The sequence below is a fragment of the Schistocerca americana genome, chromosome 7 (assembly GCF_021461395.2).
Source record: "Schistocerca americana isolate TAMUIC-IGC-003095 chromosome 7, iqSchAmer2.1, whole genome shotgun sequence".
Lineage (NCBI taxonomy): Eukaryota > Metazoa > Arthropoda > Insecta > Orthoptera > Acrididae > Schistocerca > Schistocerca americana.
Genome location: NC_060125.1, coordinates 322,233,956 through 322,259,693, shown reverse-complemented (window position 1 = coordinate 322,259,693; position 25,738 = coordinate 322,233,956). Strand labels below are relative to the sequence as shown.

General features: G+C 39.0%; 1 protein-coding gene across 4 annotated transcripts in view; it reads left to right on the top strand.

Moving 5' to 3' along the window:
- The window catches only part of LOC124622147 (zinc finger protein 761-like), a 164,406-nt gene that overhangs the window by 65,745 nt on the left and 72,923 nt on the right, over positions 1–25,738 (top strand). For 2 of the 4 annotated variants that reach the window (XM_047147781.1, XM_047147783.1), the window contains 3 exons: positions 2,971–3,087; positions 10,399–10,671; positions 20,455–20,664. In XM_047147781.1, coding sequence (XP_047003737.1) covers positions 2,971–3,087; positions 10,399–10,671; positions 20,455–20,664 — 600 coding nt within the window. The remainder of the gene's footprint in view (positions 1–2,970; positions 3,088–10,398; positions 10,672–20,454; positions 20,665–25,738) is intronic. The other 2 variants (XM_047147782.1, XM_047147784.1) reach the window with 2 other exon arrangements.

Below are 25,738 nucleotides of genomic sequence, written 5' to 3'. Positions count from 1 at the left end.
AGTAGTCTGCAGGCTGTCTTCTGATACTGCTCTCACGACCCAGTAATGCCCTCTATCAGCAGCCTTCTTTATGATGTCAGTCATACTGCATACATAGTCATTTTTAGGAAACCCAGTAATGAACTAAATAATGCATACCAAGCAATGTGACTACATGACTGACAGTGGTACTGGTGATACAGAGCATAGTTGTGATCCATGACTACTGAATCTAAGTTACAGAGTTCTCAAACAAACTGCACGCCATCAAGGATACCACAGCTGTAACCCGTTTCTCCTTTTGTTTTTTTATGGAAAGATTCTACTGTGTTATCCCCACTTCATACTGGTCATACCCATCTGATTTATAGTTTTTTTTTTCCTGTGCATTGAGACACGCACCGAATGTGACACTGGTGTTTGCTGAGAGTGGCTGACATCCTCATGGAGTGCCCGCACCTTACAGTGTTTGGATGAAGACAGTATCTTAAGGTCTCCTTATCTTCAATATTGACAGCAGATGAAAAATAGCCAGAAAAATTCCACACCCTCTTTGTCAGAGTTGTTTCTATAGGCATCTTTAACAGTTCAACAGTAAACAAGTCAACTAATAGCCAGAGGGAGAGCCGTACTTGCTGGCTGGGTCTTTCCTTTTTACTTGCTTTTTATTATTGTTTCATGTTTCTTTTCCTGTATTGCTACATTTTGAGTGCTGCACCCTGTTTAGAAGGAAATAACATTCTCATTTATTAGATCACTGTTGTATGCACTTCTCATACTGGTGCAGGAGAGGGGGGGGGGGGGGGGGGGGGTGGATTTCCAAGGGGCAGCCACCTGTCTCAGACATTCATGCTGACTCGATTTGGTCCCTCTTCATACATTTCCTGACATGTCAATGTTCTCAGGGTTCCCTTGCTGCTCTTTTCGTAAGGCAAGGTAATACATATAAAAGGCATTTATTCCTGGTTAGCAGTGCCATTTGGATGAAGACAGTATCTTAAGGTCTCCTTATCTTCAATATTGACTGCAGATGAAAAATAGCCAGAAAAATTCCACACCTTCTCTGTCAGAGTTGTTTGTATAGGCATCTTTAACAGTTCAACAGTAAACAAGTCAACTAATAGCCAGAGGGAGAGCCGTACTTGCTGGCTGGGTCTTTCCTTTTTACTTGCTTTTTATTGTTGTGAATTATGTACTTGTGAATGATCTACTGATGACCTCATTGACAGGCCTACTGTCTTTTTCTGATGCCTCCTCCGTCATCTTTGTTCTACAGTATCCTCACTACGGCTAGGTCCCCCTCATTCTGGGGTTGGAGTGACCAGTCATTCCTTTTCGTCTTTCTCCAGCATATCCCTCTCTTCTATCAAGGGAAGGAACTGTTAGTTCCAATAACTAGGTAGTGTGTCACTTTCACTTTTATGTGTGTGTATCAGCTGCACTACATATTTTGCCTCTTGAAGGTGAGTGCAGACCATCAGTTCTCTCTCATATTTTTTTAGTTTTCTTGATTGAATTTTTCTTTGGAACAAACAAAGTTTAACAGTTAAGAAACTTCAAATGGAAGATGATGAAATTTTAAACTGTTGAACATGGGTTTTAGGCAACGTCTTTACAAGAACACCATTATAAACTTGTGGAAGCACATCTGCGTCTGACTGAGTAGTGAATACAAGTCTGACTTTTCATTGTAGTCAAAATTCCAAGTAAAGGAACATTCCATATACCAAGTGACAATTAGCAAAGAAACATATTTTTACAGCTAACTGTGTATGTAAGCTAAAATAAAGTAAAAGCACTTGTGGAGACACTATTTGTGTGTGATCACCAAGATGCAGCTCTGATTGTGAGGAAGTAATAATCTATGATTATTCCAGTCTGCCAATATTTCTGCCACAACAGTTACATGGGAATTCAATTTTGTATTTCTCATCTTCTAGCATTCTTTAATTCACAACTGTTGTTATAATAATGTAAAGAGCACCAGTGATGTAAATAATATCCTATCATTCCTAAGTTTTTATAAATGGTTAAGCTTTTAAATCCTTAGAAACTGCTGATTGAGCTCTGTTGCACAGTTCTGTTTATAGAAAAAATAACTTTTTTTTAATAAGCATCTCTTCTTTTAAAGGAAACAACTTCTATAATTTTGTTACCATACATAGTTTGTGCTGTGAGATGAAGTACACCCATGCAGGTCATAAAATCATATTTTGTGAATGGAACAGAACAAGGTGCACAGTAGTTAGCACATTGGACTCGTATTAGAGAGGATGATTGATCGAATCCACAACTGACGATCCAGATGTAGGATATCTTTGATTTCCCTGCATTGCTTCAGAAAAATGCCGGGATTGTTCATTTAAAAGGGTACAGCTTAGTTCCTTCCACATCCTTTAAACAGTTTGAGCTTGTAGCTCATATTTGATGACCTCATTGTCAGTGAGACAATAAAACCTAATCTTCTTGCAGTGAATAGACACATGAATTCACTATGATACCTGGGTGTATCTGTGCCACAATTGTTGCAATTAAATTAGCATACCAGTGCCTGGTGTGGACTCTTCCATGATCAAGATAATTTTTATGAGTTATTTAATGGCGCGTGGTACTCTGAATTTTTGCAAGAGCTATGAAAGAGTCACCAGAATAATTCCATATAAGTTCGTTAATAAGCTTTCAATTAGATAGGTCATTTTTTTTTCAAGAAGCCAAAAGGTTGGATGTGCTATTCTGATAAAAAGTCCTAGTATAAGACATGTGGGACATTCAATAGGTGACTGAAACGAAGAGAGGCAATGAAACATAGTCTTTTACCTTTTATTGTTATTAACCATTAGAAGTCAGCTGTTGATGTATGTGTGTAATTACCATCATTTGATATTCTTATTTGTTTTGCACTGATAGCATATGTTCTTAGGGTCTGTGATGTGGGCAACAGTGATGTTATATTTATTATTCCAATTGTAATAACTAATGTTCTTGGAACAGGAGTAGATGGCCCTGTCAAGAAAGAACCTGTCAACACAAGGCCAAAACGAGGTAACCATAGAAGAAAGCCAGTGGGGGACAACATCAGCACACTGCAGCAGAAGGCTTACAGTCATGGTGGGTAAAGAAAAATCACTCATCTCAGTACATATACATTTTGGCATGTAAAATGAAGATAAGTCACAAACTGTATATGATGTGTTCCAGTGTTCAAACATGAGTTTCTTTTCTGACAGTATTGACTACCCAGACTATCCATTAGATTTTACCATAAAATGTCATTGCACAATAAACTAACAAATTCATAAGCTAGTTCATATTCAGTGCACATTACTCTTTGTATGAAATTGTTTGGTGTCCTGCTGTATGAAGTAATTAAAAAAGTACATCTTATAAAGTAATTAAATGCTGTATGTATCCCAGATGAATTTATGGAATGAAGAACACCCAGAATAGCTACAAAGATTTTGTTGATCATGATCTGAACTCTCTACACATTAGTTTATGGTTACCTCAAATTGAATTTTTAATTTTTCCTTGTTAATGGAGAACCTGTATGAGCATGAAATATTTGAGAAGTGTCATGACATCATAAAATCCCATACAACAATAAAGAAGAATGCACAGGTGTTATGCAGAGGGCAGTGAGGAATTTGATCATCTACACATTGGGAGTAAAGTATGGAGTGCCCTGCAATTCAGTAATTGAGCCAATGTTGTTCATACTGCACGCAAATGACTTTCTGAAAAATATAAATCAGCGAGTTGCAGTGTATGCTGATGAAAGGCCCGTTATACAAACAACGCAACAAAAGATGGAGCTTGAACAAGTAAATTCTAAAATGTATGTAAAGCAAATGATTATTTAATGCAAAATGACAATTTTCCGTACAGGGTGTACATGAAGTGTGGAAATGCTTTCAGTTATTTATTGCACAAGAACCAAACATTGTACAGATATCATACATATGTCATTTTGAAGAGAAACCCTGAGAGTTTTTTCATATATACCACCACAGCATAGTTTGGTATTTTGCTAATAGTCAGCACTAGTTGCAAACATGGTGGCGATGCTACAGAAGGGGACAGCTGTTTCATGAAATGGCCTTCCCAATCACCAGATATCACTATGTGTGACTCTTTTCTGTGGCGACACATTAAAGATCTGGTGTATGTACCGCCTCTACTACGTGATGTAGCAGAGCTCCGGGAGAGAACATAGGAAATGACTGCCACAGTCGACGATGCCATGCGGGGAGGGGTATGGCAAGAATGTGATTACCGTATTGACATCTGTCGGGTCACTCATGGTTCGCATATCGAGTGTTTGTAAAAAAAAAAAAAAAAAGCTTTTAGAGTTTCTCTTCAAAATGCAATATGTATGGCATCTGTACAATATTTAGTTCTTGTGCAATAAATAATTGAAAGTGTTCCTTGTCTTTATGTACACCCTGTATTAATCTAAAACAATGTGTAGTAAAGATGGCCAAACTTGATAGTGTGATCTGTATACCGTATTTACTCGAATTGAAACCGCACTTTTTTATCCGCTTTTTTTACTCCAAAAAACCGCCTGCGGCTTAGAATCGAGTGCAGAGTAAGTGGAAGTTCTGAAAAATGTTGGTAGGTGCCGCCACAACTAACTTCTGCCGTCGAATATATGTAGCGCTATACAGGCATGCTTGTGCAGACTCAAAGATAAATACTGGTGCCAAAACCTCTGCGCCAATAAATAAATTAAAAGAAAAGGTAGAAGAATGTAAACATTATGCCATGTATTCTTTCGTATTTGCTGCTATCTCATTTAAATCCTGTCTGCCTAATAAACTAGGAAACTAGAGTGAGCCACCAGCAAGCGCGGATGAATATACGTATCATGTCATTATTATATTCGTATTATTCTTTTGCTGGATAGTGATGCAGTCAGAAATGAAGCAAGGCAACTGACTAGATTTTTAAATCTAAGATGACTCTAATTTCTATGCAGAATGTTATGTACTAAACAGGCGTCTGCAAGAATTTTCAAACGGAGAAAATTTTTCACTAAACTCTCGTTCAGAACATCTATCATATGCAGTCTATTATTTGGTTCTTGTTGATCATTATCAAAGAAAGCAGCAGTGTAAGTAATAACAAATAACAGTCTCTTGTCATTCTTTCGCTTATGTGACAATTCCTTTCTTCTTTTTATTGTAAGTGGCGGTAGCGCACACAAAAGCAAGCCATGCCTCGAGCGGCGACAGGTCATAATCACTCATTATCAGAATGCGACAAACAATGCATGACACAGTACAATAATGCATTTTCAGCTTAGAGTGACGTAAACACCTATAACAAAGAGAACGGCACTGATCTGATTAAAGCAAAATAAGCGATCGATTCAAACCAGACAAAACATTTGAAAAAGGAAGGGTTCCCGTTATAAATATGGACTGAGCACCTGACACATATCAATGGGTACTTGATAAAGCTTAAATGTTGAGCTTACGACTCGAACCAAACTACTGTAGCTGTATCTTCATCCATTCGACCTAAATTGTGTCTCATGTTACAATGGACCAACTTTGTTTCAATTTGGAGGTGCGGTCTAAAACTTTGCTCTCCCCCCTTGAATTTCGAGTCTCAAAATTCAGGTGCGGCTTAGGTTCGGGAAAATTCTTTTCCCTTGCTTTCGAGTCTCATTTTTCAGGTGCGGCTTAGATTCGAGTGCGGCTTAGATTTGATTAAATACGGTAATACTAAAATATTTACATTTAATAATACTATTGGAGAAATAATCGCTATAGAAACTTAAAGACTTCTGTAGATAAACACCCAAATTGAAGGAATTGCAAGGTTAGCATATGCAGTAAAATAAGTTCACATTACTGGAAAAAGAAAAAAGAATACCCCTGTAATATGTAAGGAAAGGGCAGGTAAAGCTCCACATTCTGGCCATGTGGTGGACAGTTGGGCTCTACCGACCACCATGTCGTCCTCTGACAGTGGCATCATCGGATGTGGTATGTAGGGTCATGTGGTCAGCACACTACTCTTCTGGCTGTGTTTTTGTTTCTTGACCTTGGAACCGTTCCTAATCAGTCAAGTAGCTCCTCTGTTGTTCTCATAAGGCTGAGTGCACCCCCACACAATTCCCCCCACTAAGGAAACATGTATGGCAATACTGGAAACTGAACGCAGGTCCTCTGCATGACAGTTAACCGTGCTGACCACTCAGTTATTTTGGTGGACACGTGTAATATGTAAATGAGGACAGCTCTTTCTTCACTAAATGAAAGAGATGTTAGCAGCAGGTAGGCAGGCACACTGAAAACAGAAGATTTTTAATTTTTGGGGCAGTCCTCCTTCAGAGCTATATCTGTTTGTGTTAGCTCTGAATGATTTTGCCTGATGGGTAAGAAATATTCCTATACTCAGCACCTTCTCTTTTTGCAATGTACCCCCATTTACATGAAATGTACATACAGATTTTTCTGTTATGCAGGAGCGCTATTGTTGCTGAAAAAGTTTTAAGGCAATGTATTGTGAACAAACGTTCCTTCAGTTTAACTTTTTTTGACAAGTTAATGGAACTGAAATGTGAAACAATTCGGTTGATGGCTTTTGGTTATTACAGCTCTTCAGGGGATTTAAATTAGAAGCATTCAGTCAAATCAGTTAGTTTAATTTTTGATGACCTCGGACAGTGGGAGAATCTACACATTTCTGATCTACATGGTAATCAGTCATTGTCAGCCATGTATTTTACAATAATCATTTGGTGCAATATTATTTGTATGATTTCAAAATGAATCTGTGAGCACAACACAGTTTTCAGTGTTTGAGTTTGGCATTAGAGGATTATTTTTCTTCTTAGTCCACGATATTTTATTTAATCACGGAATTCAGACAAAAATTTTGTTGATCTTCTTAATTATGGGTGAAAATTGACCAAGTGCCAAACAAATATGCTATTGAACAAAACTTTTTTGTGTTCAGAGTGATGGAAAGTGGTATCCAACTACATCTGGTGCAATCTCTAGATTGTTGTGTGAGAGGTTTTATGTCAAGAAGATAGCAATTTCTAACCCAGTTTAACAACTGATAAACAGGACTCATTGAAATTTTTTCAACGTATGCTTCATGATAGGTGTAGTTCTGATTTATGTAAATGGATGGTAAATACCATGGCTAGTAATGGAACATATCTGCTGCAATGTAAACCAGATATGGTATTGCCTCTAAATCTTCACTGTTGATGCTCACTTGTTCACTCAAGGGAAGAGATGAAGAAGAATTCCCCACTGCAAGTTAACGAACCACTTAGACTTCAAAATGCTAGTGAATCAACTACAGATTGATACAGCCATTCATGGTGTCTGAAGGAGAATAGTTTTGGGAAGTTTTGGAAGAAGGAACAGGTCACTTAAGCTGAAAAGCATGCTCAGCAACTGGGCACATGGTGTCCCACAACTACTAGTTCTTCCGTGTCTCTTCATATATTCATCCAGTTTATATTGATCACTCCTATGTATAGGAACGTAGACACCATGTACCCAGTTGCTGAGAATGCTTTCCAGCATGGCTCAAGAGACTGGAGTGCCTTCTGCACCACAGGAACCATTTGGTTCTTCATACCATCTCATACAACTTTTGCTGCTGTGGCTGAGACTGGCAGAAGAAATCTTTTCCTTGCATTGTTAAATATCCTCTGTTTCTTTATCCTCCTTAAGCATAAATATAAAATAATTAAAAATGTTACTGAATCTCTCATCTCTGGACTGAAGCTGCCACAGCATATTTTATTTAATCACGGAATTCAGACAAAAATTTTGTTGACCTACTTAATTATGGGTGAAAATTGACCAAGTGCCAAACAAATATGCTATTGAAAAAAACTTTTTGTGTTCAGTGTGATGGAAAGTGGTATCCAACTACATCTGGTGCAATCTCTAGATTGTTATGTGTTGGTGTTGATGTTATGTGTTTGCCCCCCCCCCCCCCCCCCCCCCCCCCCCCGCCCACAACACACACTGCACTTTACTCTTAATGATGTGACACCATCTCCTTCACCCATCTGAGGTTACTGTTTATATTGTCTCCAAGGTCATTAATAGTGTCATAAACTGCAAGGGTCCCACCAACATACTCTCCTGGGGCAACCTGAAGTTACTTCTACATTTGTTGATGACTCTCCATCCAAGATGATATGCTGCATCCTTCCTACCAAGAAATCCTCATTCCATTTTCAAATTCCACTTGACAGCCCATATAACAGATGTTTCTGCAAGTGGATTCTTTTTTTATTTAGGTACCATAAAAGTGTGTGTGTGTGTGTGTGTGTGTGTGTGTGTGTGTGTGTGTGTGTGTGTGTGTGTGTGTGTGTGCGCGCGCGCGTATGCATGTTGTTAAATGTAAATAATTGTTTGGTAAGTTTATTTTGTGTGAGAACATTCTCTTATGGCTAGGATTTGTCACTTTGTTTCTGTGTCATCTGTACATTATTCTTAGTTGAATTCCCAGTTTCCACTAAAAAAGACATAGTTCTTGTGTAGACATATTTACTTCTTCACTGTGACTGTCATTTTCTGATATGTGTACCCAGCTTCTCTAATGTTTTAGATTTTTAACAAAATAATTTAATTGGATAGATAAAAAATTTACTCACCAGGTGGTGGCAGAACACACACATAAAAGAAGTTTGTAATTAGGCAAGCTTTTGGAGCCAGTAGCTCTTTCTTCAGGCAGACGGATCGAAGGGGAAGGAAGAGGGGTGAAGGAAAAGGACTGGAGAGGTCTAGGAAAAGGGGTAGATTTCGGGAAAGTCACCCAGAACCATGGACCAGGGGAGACTTGCTGCATGGGATGGGAAGGAAAGACTGATTGTTAGGGATTGCATCAGACAAGATTTGAAAATCTGAGACTAAAAGGTGGAAGACAGGATAATATACAAGACAGAGAATACTGCTTAAACATCATGCATGAGTTAATAAGAGTGGAAAGCTAAATGCATTGTGCGTAAAAGATGAGGGAGGGGGCGGTGAAAAATAGATCAGTAAGACAATGAAACATGTAGAAAACTGAAACAGAGTGGAAAAAAGAGTAGTTACTTTGAAGAAATGTTGAGACAGAAGAAATTAACGTAAATTAAGGCCAGGTGGGTGGCGAGAACCAAGGACAGGTTGTAGTGCTAGTTCCTGTCTGTGGAGTTCTGAGAAACTGGTGTCAAGGGGAAGAATCCAGATTGTTTGTGTGGTGAAACAGGCACCGATGTCATGATTGTCGTGTTTTAGATCATACTCTGCAACAGGATATTGCGTCTTGCCAGTATGCATCCTCTGCCTATGCCCATTCGTCCTAATTGATAATTTGGTGGTAGTCATGCCAATGTAGAAGGCTGAACAGTGTTTACATAACAGCTGGTATATATGTCTCATTTTGCAGGTAGCTCTCCTTTTGATAGTATATGTTTTGCCAGTTACAGGGCTGCTAGAGGCAGTGGGAAGAGGGTGCATAGGGCAAGTCTTGCAGCGGGGACAGTGACAGGGGTCGGAGCCATAGGGTAGGGAGATGGGTGCAGAAGGAGTTACTTCGAGATTTTTAGTTGTTGAAGACTACGGAAATTGTGGCTGAAATCATCTATACAGTTAGTGCTAATGCACTTCCATTAAAACTCTTACTGTTGTTAGACAGTTATTTTACTGTCTTCCTATATTGTCATTCTACAACTGTTTCTTGCTTGGATTGCCATTGTACTAGGAGTATCATTGTTCTACCTCTGAAATTAATGTTGCAAAGTCAGACCAGTAATGTAAATAAATTAATTTATGACTGTGTCACTGAATTACTGAAAATGTAAAATTTTGCTGAACAGTAATGATAGTTCTTGTGAACAACATCCTTAAAGCACAGAAGTAGCAACTTTTGTCATTTCTGCATGATGACCCTTACCTGTTGAGGTGAGTACACCATCACACAGGTGATGGTGTACTGAAATTCCTGTGCCTTGTAGTGATGGTTGATTCTGGTGAACAGTAATATTAAAATTTGCATTATATCCAATATTATTATTTTGAAAATATGTGATAGCAGATTAATAAAACCTGCTGCTGCTTTAAGTGATAGTGCTTGTGACTGAGCTATGAAAATTAAAGTAAGCATTTTATTTAGCGACATGTTTTACCAAGTAATAAAATGCACTTAGCATAAAGGAATGCCTTGCTTCAGTAATAGAGAATTAATCTATTTACTGCAGTACAATAACTATTTGATTTTTCTGTGTGGGTATAATGTGACTGGCAGTTCATTTTATTCATTATCTTCAATATGATTTTCTTAATCATGGCAATGCACAGTCATTCATGTCTTTGCAGAATTGTAGTTTAGGTGTGTAAATAATGAAATGTATCATCATTTAATCTAATTACTTGTAAACACATTTTTCATCAGAGTATAATGTGAAAGAAGTTACAACAAAGAGAGGACGCCGTGCAAAGCAGTTTAACTACAACTCTGACTCTGACAGTGGCACAGAGTCTAGCTTAGTTGAAGTCATTCCCTGTGAGTCCATTGCGAGTGCAGAAGACAGTGAAACAGAAAAGTCAGTTATTGCAGTTACTGAGGAGGCAGTATGTGACAGCTCAGACCTGCAGGCTCTCAGAGATGGTGTTGGTGAAAATGTGTTTGTTGTTGAAACTACAACTCCTGTTAAACCTGAAGAAGGTAAGCAAAAGATAGATAAACTGACATGTTACAAACAAGAACTGTAGTCTGTGATTTATAGTTGTGGAACCTTGGTCATTCACAGTGTAAATGGATACTTGACATAATGTCTGACTTAAATGACACTTCCATTTTGATGAAATGGTTTAAAACTGTCTGTTAAATCAAGAACTGAGTAAAGAATGCCAGCAAACTTATTATAGCTATATGTAATGCTCGTTGACGAACTTTGCACCAGAATGCAATATACATTTTCAACTCTGAGCAAGGAGAGAGTTTAGCAAAGAAGTTACTTTTTGTCGTGTATTGTAGTTGCTTGAATAACATTTCATATAAAACTGACTTTTTTTTTAGAAACAAGTGTCACCAAGGAGTAAATATAGTGGGAAGTGGATGTTGGTATTTAAGATCATTGAAGAGCTCTCTGCAAAATACGAGGTGCTATCCAAAATTTTCGGAATTGCTGCTGCCATCTGTTGAAAGCCTTACCTATGGACTAATGGTCATACCTCGAAGTAGTTCCCATCTGCAGGTACACACCAGTCCCAGCACTTCTGCCACTGGTCAAATGTTTTCAGGAAGTCCTGTTCTATGAGGGTGTTTATCACTGCCAGCGATGTTTCTTGAATCCTCTATAGAGTATCGAACCGACGGCCTTTCAACTTGAATTTCAGTTTTGGGAATAGCACGAAGTCGCAAGGTGCCATATCTGGCAAGTACGGTGGGTGGGGTACAACCGCTTTGTTGTTTTTTGCCAAAAAGGTCCTGGTGAGCATGGACATGTGATAGGGCATGTTGTCATGATGCAGCAGCCAGTTCCCTTGACACCAAAGTTCGGGCCATCATCACCACACGTTTTCAGAGAGCCATCACAAAACTTCACAGTAGTAATTGGGTGGGATGAATTCTTTGTGCACAATTCCTTGGTATCAAAGAAATCGATGATCGTGCTCTTCACTTTGCTCTTCACCTGTTTTGCTTTTTTTGGTCTTGGAGAGCCTGGGCTCTTCCACTGGGATGATTGTTGCTTTGTCTCTGGGTCATAACCGTAAATCCAGCTCTTGTTGCCGGTGATAACCCATGACAAGAAGGTTGGATCATCAGATGTGGTCTGATGAAGGTCCATACACACTTCAACACGCTGTGCCTAAAATCACCACACATCAAACAGAGTATTACGGAAATCACTGTGGACATGCAACACGTCCTCCCAGCTGAATGCCACTCCGCACACTGACTCATCATCAGATATGCAGCTCTCGCCACATAGCAGCGCAAAGATCTACTACTCCAACTTTCCAGATGGCACCACCAGTCATGAAAATTTTGGATTCCACCTCGTATTTAATTACTTACATTTCACAGTATACTTAATGTTCTCTGTTGCTAAAAGAATAATTTTTGTTTTAAACTGCATTTTTGTAGAAGGTGTAACATAACAGGTGAAACTATGTACCTAAAGTGGAGTTCTCCAAAAATACATAAAGCTCTTAGCCTCTGTGTGAGTAATTTGTACTAATATTTAATTTTCTATGTTTATTTAATAATAAATTTATGTATTAATAATAATTGTAGAAGAATTTGAGTAACATGATGCAAAAGAGGCAAGAATAAAGTAATTGTTTTGGCAAGCAATTGCTGTGCCAGTTTGTGCAAAGTATTAAAATAATAATAATAATAATAATAATAATAATTGTAACAAGAAAATATAACAGTATGTGGTAGGAATAATTGTGTACAAAATTGTTTAATTTATGTGGCTGGAGTATATGAATATTTGAAAACTGTTTGAAAACAAGTGATGGTCAGGTATATGGATAGCAGTCTGACTAGAGCAGTGTGTCATATGTAGGGCCCGGATTTTAATGACAAGTCATATTTTTTTTATGAACTATAGGGTGAATTTTAGAACAATTTATACACAAATCTAGGCATTTTAGTGTCGAAAAATGTATTTTGATTGTGCATATAAAATCATATTTCAACAAATTTTAGTAATAGGTCATATTGCAGCTAACTTTTAATATAATAGGTCATATTTCCATCAACTTTTGCCAAAAATGCATATACCATTTTTCTTGTATCTTACGGGACACACGAATTGGCTCATGAGGCAATATTTAACGTGCTATTATGAAAGATAAACACATAAATTAGTACACAGCTTTATTTCTCAGGACTGTAGCAGAAAATCGGTGTACCACAACAGTCGTTTCGTGAACATAAAACATTGTTGTGCAGAGTCGACAATACGCTCTCAGAGCCAACAAAGGTGGCTTCTGCCGTAATAATCATCGCAGTCGCACAGGTGTTCCCAGTAACCAGTTTGAATACAGCCTTTGACTTGTTCAACATGCCTAAAGCAAATTGATCCAACAGCGCAAAGTTGCGAGGATATGTTTGAAAATTTGGATTAGTACTGATGGGAAAATATTATTTTGTAAACTGTATAAAGTTAAAGTTAGTGCAGAAAAGCGCTTTAATGTGTAACATCGTTGTAATGCCACTAAACACAGCATCTGTGTGAAACAAAGTGCTGAAAATAACAGCAGGCAAACGCTGTTATTTGGACAGACAGGTCAATCGTCAACCGTGCAATTATTCTGCAAGGATTTGTGTGAGATGATTGTGTCCTGCAGCAACATCCCACTGGAAAAGCTGATGAATCCACACTTCAGACGGTTCTTGGAGAAGTACACAACACATCCAGTTCCAGATGAATCCACACTGAGAAATAACTATTTATCAGCATGCTACAATGATGTGCTCAACAAAATACGAATTACTATTGCTGAGCAAAAGATCTGGCTGTCGATAGATGAAACTGTGGATATTAGTGCGCGATATGTTGCAAATGTTGTTGTTGGTGTTCTAAAAGTTGATGGCCCTGGAGATATGTTCCTACTAATGTGTGAAGCTCTCGATAGAGTAACCAATTCGACGATTGCTATTTTGTTTGACATCTCTCTGAAGCTACAGTGGCCGGATGGTGTGAAAAGATACGTTTTGCTGCTTATAACAGATGGTTCTTCATATATGGCTAAAGCAGCGAAAGGGCTTCAGATTCTCTACTCCAGTATGGTGTACGCCACTTGCCTTGCATATGCATAGCACAGAGTTGCCGAAGAGGTGCAATAAAATTACCCTGACGTGGACAAATTAATTTCCTGTGGAAAGAAAATCTATGTGAAGGCTCCGCTGCAGGTGCAGAAATTCAAAGAACAAGCCCCTTCAATGCCCCTCCCACCTAAACCTGTTCTTACACGATGGGGTTCTTGGCCTAATGTTGCTGAGTGTTACTGCACCAACTACACCCAAATAAAGACAATCTTCTATGAGCTTGATAGTGATGAATCAAGTGCTATCAAAATTGTGAAAGAAGTTTTTCCAGATACATTGTCTCGAAACTTGGCATACATCAACGCCAATTTTTCAGTGATATCAAAAGCCATCGAACAACTGGAAGCTGTTGGCACTCAGCTGTGTGAGGCCCTGAGTATTGTGCAACATGTGCAGAGTGAGTTGGGTCAAGCTCGTGGTCATGTAGCTGACAAAATGAAAACCAAATTGCAAAGTGTTCTGCAACGGAATCATGGATATTCTACACTGTGCAAAATTAGTGATAGTCTTTCAGGGAATGCCACAACATTTGCAGATATTGAAACAAAGCTGAACTCCAGTGGCCTGGCTGCCTTCAAATACACTCCAGTGACGTCTTGTGAAGTGGAGAAAACTATCCTCAGCGACAACCGTCGAAATAGACAACAGAGGGGTAGAGAAACAATTAAAATCGCTCAAAAGAGGAAAGGCCACTGGACCTGATGGGATACAAGTTTGATTTTACACAGAGTACACGAAGGAACTTGCCCCCCTTCTTGCGGCAGTGTACCGTAGGTCTCTAGAAGAGCCTAGCGTTCCAAAGGATTGGAAAAGGGCACAGGTCATCCCTGTTTTCAAGAAGGGACGTCGAACAGATGTGCAGAACTATAGACCTATATCTCTAACGTCGATCAGTTGTAGAATTTTGGAACATGTATTATGTTAGAGTATAATGACTTTTCTGGAGACTAGAAATCGACTATGTAGGAATCAGCATGGGTTTAGAAAAAGACGATCATGTGAAACCCAGCTCGTGCTATTCGTCCATGAGACTCAGAGGGCCATAGACACGGGTTCCCAGGTAGATGCCGTGTTTCTTGACTTCTGCAAGGCATTTCGATACTGTTCCCCACAGTTATTAAATGAACAAAGTAAGAGAATATGGACTGTCAGACCAATTGTGTGATTGGATTGAAGAGTTCCTAAATAACAGAACACAGCATGTCATTCTCAGTGGAGAGAAGTCTTCCGAAGTAAGAGTGGTTTTAGGTGTGCCACAGGGGAGTGTCGTAGGACCGTTGATGTTCACAATATACATAAATGACCTTGTGGATAACATCAGAAGTTTGCTGAGGCTTTTTGCGGATGATGCTGTGGCATATCGAGAGGTTGTAACAATGGAAAATTGTTCTGAAATGCAGGAGGATCTGCGACAAATTGACGCATGATGCAGGGAATGGCAATTGAATCTCAATTAGAAAGAAAGATCCTTTATCATTTAGCTACAATATAGCAGGTCAGCAACTGGAAACAGTTAATTCCATAAGTTATCTGGGAGTAGCCATTAGGAGTGATTTAAAATGGAATGATCGTATAAAGTTGATTGTCAGTAAAGCAGATGCCGGACTGAGATTCATTGGAAGAATCCTAAGGAAATGCAATCCGAAAACAAAGGAAGTAGGTTACAGTACACTTGTTCGCCCACTGCTTGAATACTGCTCACTGCTGTGGGATCCGTACCAGATAGGGTCGACAGAAGAGAGAGAGAAGATCCAACAGAGAGCAGGGCACTTCGTTACAGGATCATTTAGTAATCGCAAATGCGTTACGGAAATGATAAATAAACTCCAGTGGAAGACTCTGCAGGAGAGACGCTCAGTAGCTCAAGACGGGTTTTTGTTGAAGTTTCGAGGACATACCTTCACCGAGGAGTCAAGCAGTATATTGCTCCCTCCTACGTATATCTCGCGAAGAGACTATGAGGATAAAATCAGAGAGATTAGAGCCCACACAGAGGCATACCAACAATCTTTCTTTCCACGAACAATACGAGACTGGAATAGAAGGGAGAACTGATAAAGGTACTCAAAGTACCCTCCACCACACACCGTCAGGTGGCTTGCGGAGTATGGATGTAGATGTAGACTGCAAAAGAATACTTCCCCTCATCACCCAAAATAATTCTGGAATGGAACAACTACACCACATCCTATGTGAGGGTTTTGACCACTTATTATAAAGTCCAAAAATGAGGAACCTCCTGCTCGCAGTCTTTCCCATCTCTCCCACCAGCTGCCCAACCTATGAAATATCCTAGCGCATCCTTACACCATACCTCTCCAAACCTTCAGCCATGTGGATCATGCAACTATGGTGCAAGACCTGTGTTAATGCACACACCTAGCACATCCTGCTCCAGTCCCATCACTAGCGTATCCTGTGCCATCAGAGACAGCACCACCTGAGAAAGCAGTTTATCATCTACCCGCTGACCATCCATTGGTGTAACATACTGCTCAGCACAACATCCTTGATTTCAGTTGTTGCTTCTCAACCCTTGCCATCTGTATCCTTCCTCCAATCACAATCATTTTCTAACTTCCTTAGCAGTTGTTGCTTCTCAACCCTTGCCATCTGTATCCTTCCTCCAATCAATCATTTTCTAACTTCCTTAGATGAGAATTGTCCTTGCAACAAATTCTTCAGCCCTGTAATTCTCCTGGCCTCAATATCCTCTAGCCATTGCCCCACACCTACCTCAACCCCTGGCTAGGGATTTTAACTTCACCCATAGACACGGGTTCCCAGGTAGATGCCGTGTTTCTTGACTTCCGCAACGTGTTCGATACAGTTCCCCACAGTTGTTTAATGAACAAAGTAGGAGCATATGGACTATCAGACCACTTGTGTGATTGGATTGAAGAGTTCCTAGGTAACAGAACGCAGCATGTCATTCTCAATGGAGAGAAGTCTTCCGAAGTAAGAGTGATTTCAGGTGTGCCGCAGGGGAGTGTCATAGGACCGTTGCTATTCACAATAGACATAAATGACCTTGTGGATGACATCGGAAGTTCACTGAAGCTTTTTGCAGATGATGCTGTGGTGTATCGAGAGGTTGTAACAATGGAAAATTGTACTGAAATGCAGGAGGATCTGCAGCGAATTGACGCATGGTGCAGGGAATGGCAATTGAATCTCAATGTAGACAAGTGTAATGTGCTGCGAATACATAGAAAGATAGTTCCCTTATCATTTAGCTACAAAATAGTGGGTCAGCAACTGGAAGCAGTTAATTCCATAAATTATCTAGGAGTACGCATTAGGAGTGATTCAAAATGGAATGATCATATAAAGTTGATTGTCGGTAAAGCAGATGCCAGACTGAGATTCATTGGAAGAATTCTGAGGAAATGCAATCCAAAAACAAAGGAAGTAGGTTACAGTACGCTTGTTCGCCCACTGCTTGAATACTGCTCAGCAGCGTGGGATCCGTACCAGATAGGATTGATAGAAGAGATAGAGAAGATCCAACGGAGAGCAGCGTGCTTTGTTACAGGATCATTTAGTAATCGCGAAAGCGTTACGGAGATGATAGATAAACTCCGGTGGAAGACTCTGCAGGAGAGACGCTCAGTACTCGGTACGGGCTTTTGTTAAAGTTTCGAGAACATACCTTCACCGAAGAGTCAAACAGTATATTGCTCCTCCTACGTATATCTCGCGAAGAGACCATGAGGATAAAATCAGAGAGATTAGAGCCCGCACAGAAGCATACCGATAATCCTTCTTTCCATGAACAATACGAGACTGGAATAGAAGGGAGAACCGATAGAGGTACTCAGGGTACCCTCCACCACACACCGTCAGGTGGCTTGCGGAGTATGGATGTAGATGTAGATGTAGATCCTGTACTCACATCCTCCTCCTTCTGTTTTATCTTCCTCTCCAGATCCGTGACTCGAAGTCATTGTGCATGGCACACAAATCTCTCTGCCTATGGCCATAACAAGTTCAGTTACTGTAGTCGTATTATGTGCACAAGCATATGGTGCCAGTGTTTCATCTAGTGTTTGATCATTGTCTATTTATGATACTGGATTTTACATGCACATGTTTCAGTACTACAACATGGGGCTCCGAGAACCCTTCAGATGATAACAAGATAATTTGTAGTGTATTTATCCATGCTACATCACTTTATAAACTATATTTTCACTTCACATTGAATTCTGTGTATGTATTTAATGTGCACAAGTAGGGTAACTTTGAACCACTGTACCTCAGAAATGGATCTAGATATGAAGAAAATTTTCAAAGTTGTTCGAGAGTGGGTTCTTAGGAATAAATCATAAAAATTTCAGCCATTTTCTATGCATAGATGTTTTGGAATCTGTGACTCAGTTTTGTTATGAAAAAATGTTAAAAAAACCATGTGTAAACTTATAATGCTTTATTTGAAGTATTAGATAGTAACAGCAGTTGGGTACTGTAGGAGGAAGAGCAGTGGATTTTTTTGAAGTAGGAGTTTTTCTTCTAACACACATATATAAAGTTATTTAAAAGTAATTACCGTACATAAACAATTTGAGTAGACTAGCAATAGTCATAATTTGTTGTTAATACAAGGTGTCTCAGAAGGAATTGCCAGTATTCAGGGATATGACAGAAATGATCATTTAAAGTAGAAAAATCTATTAAACAGGGACTCTAAATTGGTTATCTCTCTTAAGGTATGCACTTTAGAGCCTAGGTTTACTGGAATTTTTTAGTTTTTTTGTTTTGGTCCATTCCACCGCGTCTCAGAATATGGAAAGCAAAGAGCTTGGAGTAAAAAAAAAAAAATTGTTTCACTCTATCAAATATGGAAAAGTGCAGGTATGCGTTTTAGAGCACATGTTTACTAAATTTTTTTAGCTTCAAATGATCGAATGATCATTCCTCTCTTGTTCCTGAATATTGACCATTCACCTCTGGGACATTGTATATACTCTGCAGAAGTAACCAGCAGTGGTTACTTCTGCCTGTTAATGTGTAACTTGACTCATTTCACATCCCTGAAGGCTCTCCTTCATGATGGAATTGACAGAAAACTGTGTGAATAAATGAGAAAAACTGAGTGTAGGTAGGCATAAATAAGTGTACATAAAAGAAAAGTAGCTTAAGGCAGTCCTGTAAATGGTTAGCATATTGCTGTATATTTTGCTGAGAAAGTATAATGTTATTATAAAACTGCTTTGTCCCACATCATGGAAAATGCCAATAACTAGCTGTCATAAGTATGTTGCATATTGACCAAGCCTTAAATGTTTATGTTGAGAACTTCATAAGAGAAAAGTTATACAGGGTTTCCCATGTAAAACTGGTATGCCTGGCACCTGATATTCAAGGAACAATGAACTAACTAAAAAAGAATAGATAATAGTAACATTTTAAAAAAACATGTAGTTACTGTTTATAAGAAATGCTGGAAGTGGTGGCCATGGACATCCAGGCATCGCTGACGTGGTGTGATGACGTTACCAACAGCATACTGTAATTTTGCAGGCATGATGACATTAATTTCTGCTGTAATATTCTGTTTAAGATTGTTTTTTGTGCAAGGATTGTCAGCATACTCATTGCTTTTTTGTCTGCCCCATAAATAAAAACCACACAATATTAAGTCTGGGAGTCTGGGGACCTTGGGGGGCAGAGGCCTCTGTTGACAAGTCTCTCTTCAGGGAACGAGTTGGTGATGTAGAGTGTGTCTTGGTTGGATGTGTGAGTGATTGCTCCATCTAGTTGGAATACTGCATACAGCTTTTCTGTATCTGTTAGTTGTGCAAAGAAAGAGTCAAAGATCTCTAGATATCTGCTGCCTCTCTTCGAGGTAGAATTGAAGAATATGGGCTCAATAATGCACATGCTGGACGATGCACCCATCTTGTCTGAGTGGAGAAATTCTTCATGCAGGATATGAGGGTTGTCCTGCACCCAGTACCTGCAATTCTGACAAATGAAACCTGGCCACATACGACATGAATTAAAGCAAGCGATCCAAATAACTGTTAGTGATTGATGTTAACAACCAGTTACTATAATGAACACTCTTTTTCCTGATCCTAACTTTTAACTCTTGCACTACACATGATAGGCTGTTAATTTCATGTATTTTAGTACATGATGACACATTGTATGAGGTACACCTACCTGCTGCGAATAATTTTACTGATTTGTGGGGACTTCTTGTATTATGCATGCAAATTCTGTCCATAGTTTCAGAGGTCCTCAATGTTGGTCACCTATTCCTCTGCACAGTTTTGATGGATCCTGCAGCCATCCATTTCTTGCACAGATCTTGAATAGTGCTGGTCATGTGGAGTTTCCTACCAGGACACTTTGCTTGAAACATTGTTTACATTCCTGTCTTTGTGTAACATTCCAAGATATCAGTTTGCTGTACTAATGCAAACTGCACCATTTCTGTAAAACTCAATGATACGAGCTTCTCACAATAACTGATACACGACTCGCAGCTGCACTCTGCTTTCCAATAAAATGCAGTGTAGCTAATTTTTGAGACAGTGTTGCCACTCCACAAGCAATTCGACTAGAGATGATTAACTAATACATGAGATGTACCAGTTGTATGTGGGACACCCTGGACAATGTGTTCCACAAGCAAATCAGTTGTAATGGTTGCAGTTTTAGTTACAGTGTGCAGCCGAGGTGATGGGAAAGATAATGAGGCAGAAAATGTGGTGATAAAAGGAGCTAATGTCCAGTGTTCTATTTGTTATAAAGAGTGTAATGACAGAATCGATTTGAGAAATCATTTGAAAGAGGAGCATATATCTCATGGAATGTACATATGCAAGCAGTGTGGACATTTTTTTCCAAAGGCCCAGACATTGAGTAAGTAATTTAGATAAACATAACTTTATTTTTAGATTTTCTTATTATCTGATACAATTCCCATTTGGCAACACTGTTTTTTTTTTTTTAAGACTGCTAGAAAAGTAATTGGAGCAAGATTGATGTACACAACTTTAAAACTTTTCTTAACTATTAGGCTTTCAAAACAGTTCCTTCACTAGGAGAATTGGGAACTTAAAAAAATAGACTAACTTTCAAATTCTAAAGGTGACGGGTAAAATATAGGGAGCGAAAGGCTATACAATTTATACAGAAACCAGATGGCAGTTATAAGAGTCGAGGGGCATGAAAGGGAAGCAGTGGTTGGGAAGGGAATGAGACAGGGTTGTAGCCTCTCCCCGATGTTATTAAATCTGTATATTGAGCAAGCAGTAAAGGAAACAAAAGAAAAATTCGGAGTAGGTATTAAAATCCATGGAGAAGAAATAAAAACTTTGAGGTTTGCCGATGACATTGTAATTCTGTCAGAGACAGCAAAGGACTTGAAAGAGCAGTTGAACGGAATGGACAGTGTCTTGAAAGGAGGATATAAGATGAACATCAACAAAAGCAAAACGAGGGTAATGAAATGTAGTTGAATTAAGTTGGGTGATGCTGAGGGAATTAGATTAGGAAATGAGACATTTAAAGTAGTAAAGGAGTTTAGCTATTTGGGGAGCAAAATAACTGATGAGGGTCGAAGTAGAGAGGATACAAAATGTAGACTGGCAATGGCAAGGAAAGTGTTTCTGAAGAAGAGAGATTTGTTAACATCGAGTATAGATTTAAGTGTCAGGAAGTCGTTTCTGAAAGTATTTGTATGGAGTGTAGCCATGTATGGAAGTGGAACATGGACGATAAATAGTTTGGACAAGAAGAGAATAGAAGCTTTCGAAATGTGGTGCTACAGAAGAATGCTGAAGATAAGATGGGTAGACCACATTACTAATGAGGAGGTATTGAATATAATAGGGGAGAACAGGAGAAGAGAAATTTGTGGCACAACTTGACAAGAAGGGACCGGTTGGTAGGACATGTTCTGAGGCATCAAAGGATCACAAATTTAGCATTGGAGGGCAGTGTGGATGGTAAAAATCATAGAGGGAGACCAAGAGATGAATACACTAAACAGATTCAGAAGGATGTAGGTTGCAGTAAGTACTGGGAGATGAAGAAGCTTGCACAACATAGGGTAGCATGGAGAGCTGCATCAAACCAGTCTCAGGACTGAAGACAACAACAACAACAACAACAACAACAACAACAACAACAATGGTTAGATGACTTACAATTGACTTACAAACCCAAGAGTAGTAACAGTGCACTACTAGTAATCCAAACATGGAACATGACATATAAAATTGCTTCAAAAGTACAGGTTTTAATTGTAACAGAGATACATAAAAAGACAAAAGCAAGAGGGAAAAAATGGGGGAAAAAAAAGAATAATAACACAAAACTGTTTCCTCTTGTATTGTTCCTATTTCCTTTTTTTCTTTTTCTCAGTTTCTATCTATAAGTCTTTTTATCCATTTCTGATCTCTGATCAGAAGCGAAGTGGTTATGATGATAGACGACAAATCCAATGATTTGAGACTCAATTCCCAGTTGGTTCTAGGATTTTTTTTCTGTTACTTTACACTTTTTTCATCTTTGGAGACAATTTGTAAACATGAGAAAAGCCTAGATGTGCTACCATTCAGAGTCAGCATTAAAACCTGGGCTCCTTATAACAGACTGGTTAAGTCATGTCAGTGGTTGGAGGAAGGCAACGGCTTATCACCTCCAATGGCGCCACTCTTAGTAAAGTGTTGTAATGTTCAAACAAAACTTTGGATTGATGTCAACCTTATTTTACTTCCTTATATATCCATTTATCCTTACTTTACTTTTTACATTTTTATATCTTGGTGAGTTTGCAGTCATAGTCTCTAATCTTTGTCGTCTCTTGCAAAAGTTTCAGCTCAGTATTGGGTGATGTGAATTGCTGGATTGTTACTCAGCTATAGATATTCTGGGGTGCACTTACAAGAACTGTTAGGACAATCTTATGTGTGTGCCATATCCTGCACCTCAACAAATTTGCAGAAAATGTCTGTATCATCTTGTAGACCCCGTATTGATAAGTTTGCCTTTACTGGTGCAACACCTGTTTGTTGTCTGCTGTGGGTCTTCCAAGTTTGCTAGTCCGTTTGGGAACCTGTTGATTCATGCAAACACAAAACACACACACACACACACACACACACACACACACACACACACACACACACACACGACCATAGCTTCTGGCAGTTGCAGCCAGACTATGAGCAACATCTGTAGTGCATGATGGCAGAGGTAACTGAATGGGGTTCAGGAGGAGGCTGGGGCAGGGAGAGAGAGGGATAGCAGGGTAAAGGTGGGTGATGGTGAAGTGCTGCTGGGAGCATGCAGGTACGAGATGGAGAGAGGTTAGGTTAGACAAAGGGTGGGGCAGAGGGGGATGGGGGTTGTGGAAAAGGAGAGATTGAATGCATGGTGGAAAAGAGAGCTGTGTAGTGCTGGAATGGGAACAGGGTAGTGGAATGGAGACAGGGGAGGGGCTAGATGTGTGAGCACAATGACTAGGAAGGTTACGAGAATGTAGGATATATTGCAGGGAGAGTTCCCACCTGCACAGTTCAGAAAACTGGCGTTGGTGGGAAGGATCTGTAAGGCACAGGCTGTGAAGCAGTCATAGAAATGAAGGATGTCATGTTGGGCAGAATGCTCAGCAATAGGTTGGTCCACTTGTTTCCTGGCCACAGTTTGTTGGTGGCCGTTCATACAGACAGACAGCTTGTTGGTTGTCATGCCTACATAGAATGCAGCATAGTGGTTGCAGCTTAGTTTGTAGATCACATGACTGATTTTGTAGATAGCCCTGCCTTTGATGGGATGGGTGTTGTTTGTGACCATACTGTAGTAGGTTGTGATGGGAGGATGTATGGGATAGGTCTTGGATCTAGGTCTATTACAGGGACATGAGCCATGAGGTAAGGGATTGGGAGCAGGGGTTGTGAAGGGATGGAAGAGTGTATTGTTAGGTTTGGTGGACAGCGGAATACCACTATGGGAGGGGTGGAAAGAACAGTGGGTGGGACATTTCTCATTTCAGTGCACAATGAGAGGTAGTTGAAATCCTAGTGGAATGTAATTCAGTTGCTCCAGTTTGTAATACATTGACATGGTAGACAGGACCTGTATTGATTGCCCTTTGACGGGTTCATAATTTTTGCCTTGTGGAACAAGAACAAAATAATCTGTGTAAAGGAAATACTTCATATTTCTGAGTTTTGTTTGCAAATATGTGTAAAAATTAAATAAAGTTGGTCCCAGTACTCTTTCCTGAGGCCGACTATTAAACTGACTTCTCCACCCACTTTTTTCTTTATCAAAATGTACATAAAATTTTTTGTTCTCAAGAACTGACTGGATGCCTTGAGCCAAATGATGGTCTTTGAAACTATTGTACACCTTGTCCAGTAAGGAGCCACCGCAAATATTGCTTTTGAAATCGTTTATACCCCGGTCACTGCTGACTTTTGCCAGTGGCAGATCTTTCCACCTCTGGGTGAAAATAAGAACAGCATGAACGTCCAAAAATACAAGAAATGGTCCTTCCCAGAACTAACACTTGAATATTCCATTGCTCCTAATTTAGGAACATTAGAAATGTTCTGTACCCAGTTGTTCCTATTTTTCACATTTGGTAATTAGGCTCTCTTTTTCTATCTCAGATATTGATATTATTCTTTTTTCAACATAATTTTGGTCTTCAGTTCCTTCAGCCCCTGAAAATGAAAATCCACAGTTGTATTTTTGCATAAAATGGTTTGAGGAAGTTCTGGATTCAGCAGCATTAAAGATCATTATAATTTGGAGATTTCATGATGATATGTTTGTATGAGGGTAATCCCAAAAGTAAGGTCCCCTATTTTTTTGTAAGTACATTTAGGAACATTAGAAATGTTCTGTACCCAGTTGTTCCTATTTTTCACATTTGGTAATTAGGCTCTCTTTTTCTATCTCAGATATTGATATTATTCTTTTTTCAACATAATTTTGGTCTTCAGTTCCTTCAGCCCCTGAAAATGAAAATCCACAGTTGTATTTTTGCATAAAATGGTTTGAGGAAGTTCTGGATTCAGCAGCATTAAAGATCATTATAATTTGGAGATTTCATGATGATATGTTTGTATGAGGGTAATCCCAAAAGTAAGGTCCCCTATTTTTTTGTAAGTACATTTAGGAACATTAGAAATGTTCTGTATCCAGTTGTTCCTATTTTTCACATTTGGTAATTAGGCTCTCTTTTTCTATCTCAGATATTGATATTATTCTTTTTTCAACATAATTTTGGTCTTCAGTTCCTTCAGCCCCTGAAAATGAAAATACACAGTTGTATTTTTGCATAAAATGGTTTGAGGAAGTTCTGGATTCAGCAGCATTAAAGATCATTATAATTTGGAGATTTCATGATGATATGTTTGTATGAGGGTAATCCCAAAAGTAAGGTCCCCTATTTTTTTGTAAGTACATTTAGGAACATTAGAAATGTTCTGTATCCAGTTGTTCCTATTTTTCACATTTGGTAATTAGGCTCTCGTTTTCTATCTCAGATATTGATATTATTCTTTTTTCAACATAATTTTGGTCTTCAGTTCCTTCAGCCCCTGATAATGAAAATCCACAGTTGTATTTTTGCATAAAATGGTTTGAGGAAGTTCTGGATTCAGCAGCATTAAAGATCATTATAATTTGGAGGTTTCGTGATGATATGTTTGTATGAGGGTAATCCCAAAAGTAAGGTCCCCTATTTTTTTTATAAGTACATAGACCTGTTTATTTCTACAATGGTTTACACCAGTTTACAGCTTGAACATTAACTATTTTTTGATGTAATCACCATTTCTGTCAATGCATTTTTGTAGACGCTGTGGCAGTGTTTGTATGCCCATGTCATACCAGCTCGCCGCCATGCTGTTCAGAAAGTTATGAACCTCTTCTTTCACCTTGTCGTCAGAGCTGAATTGCTGGTACCACAATTAAT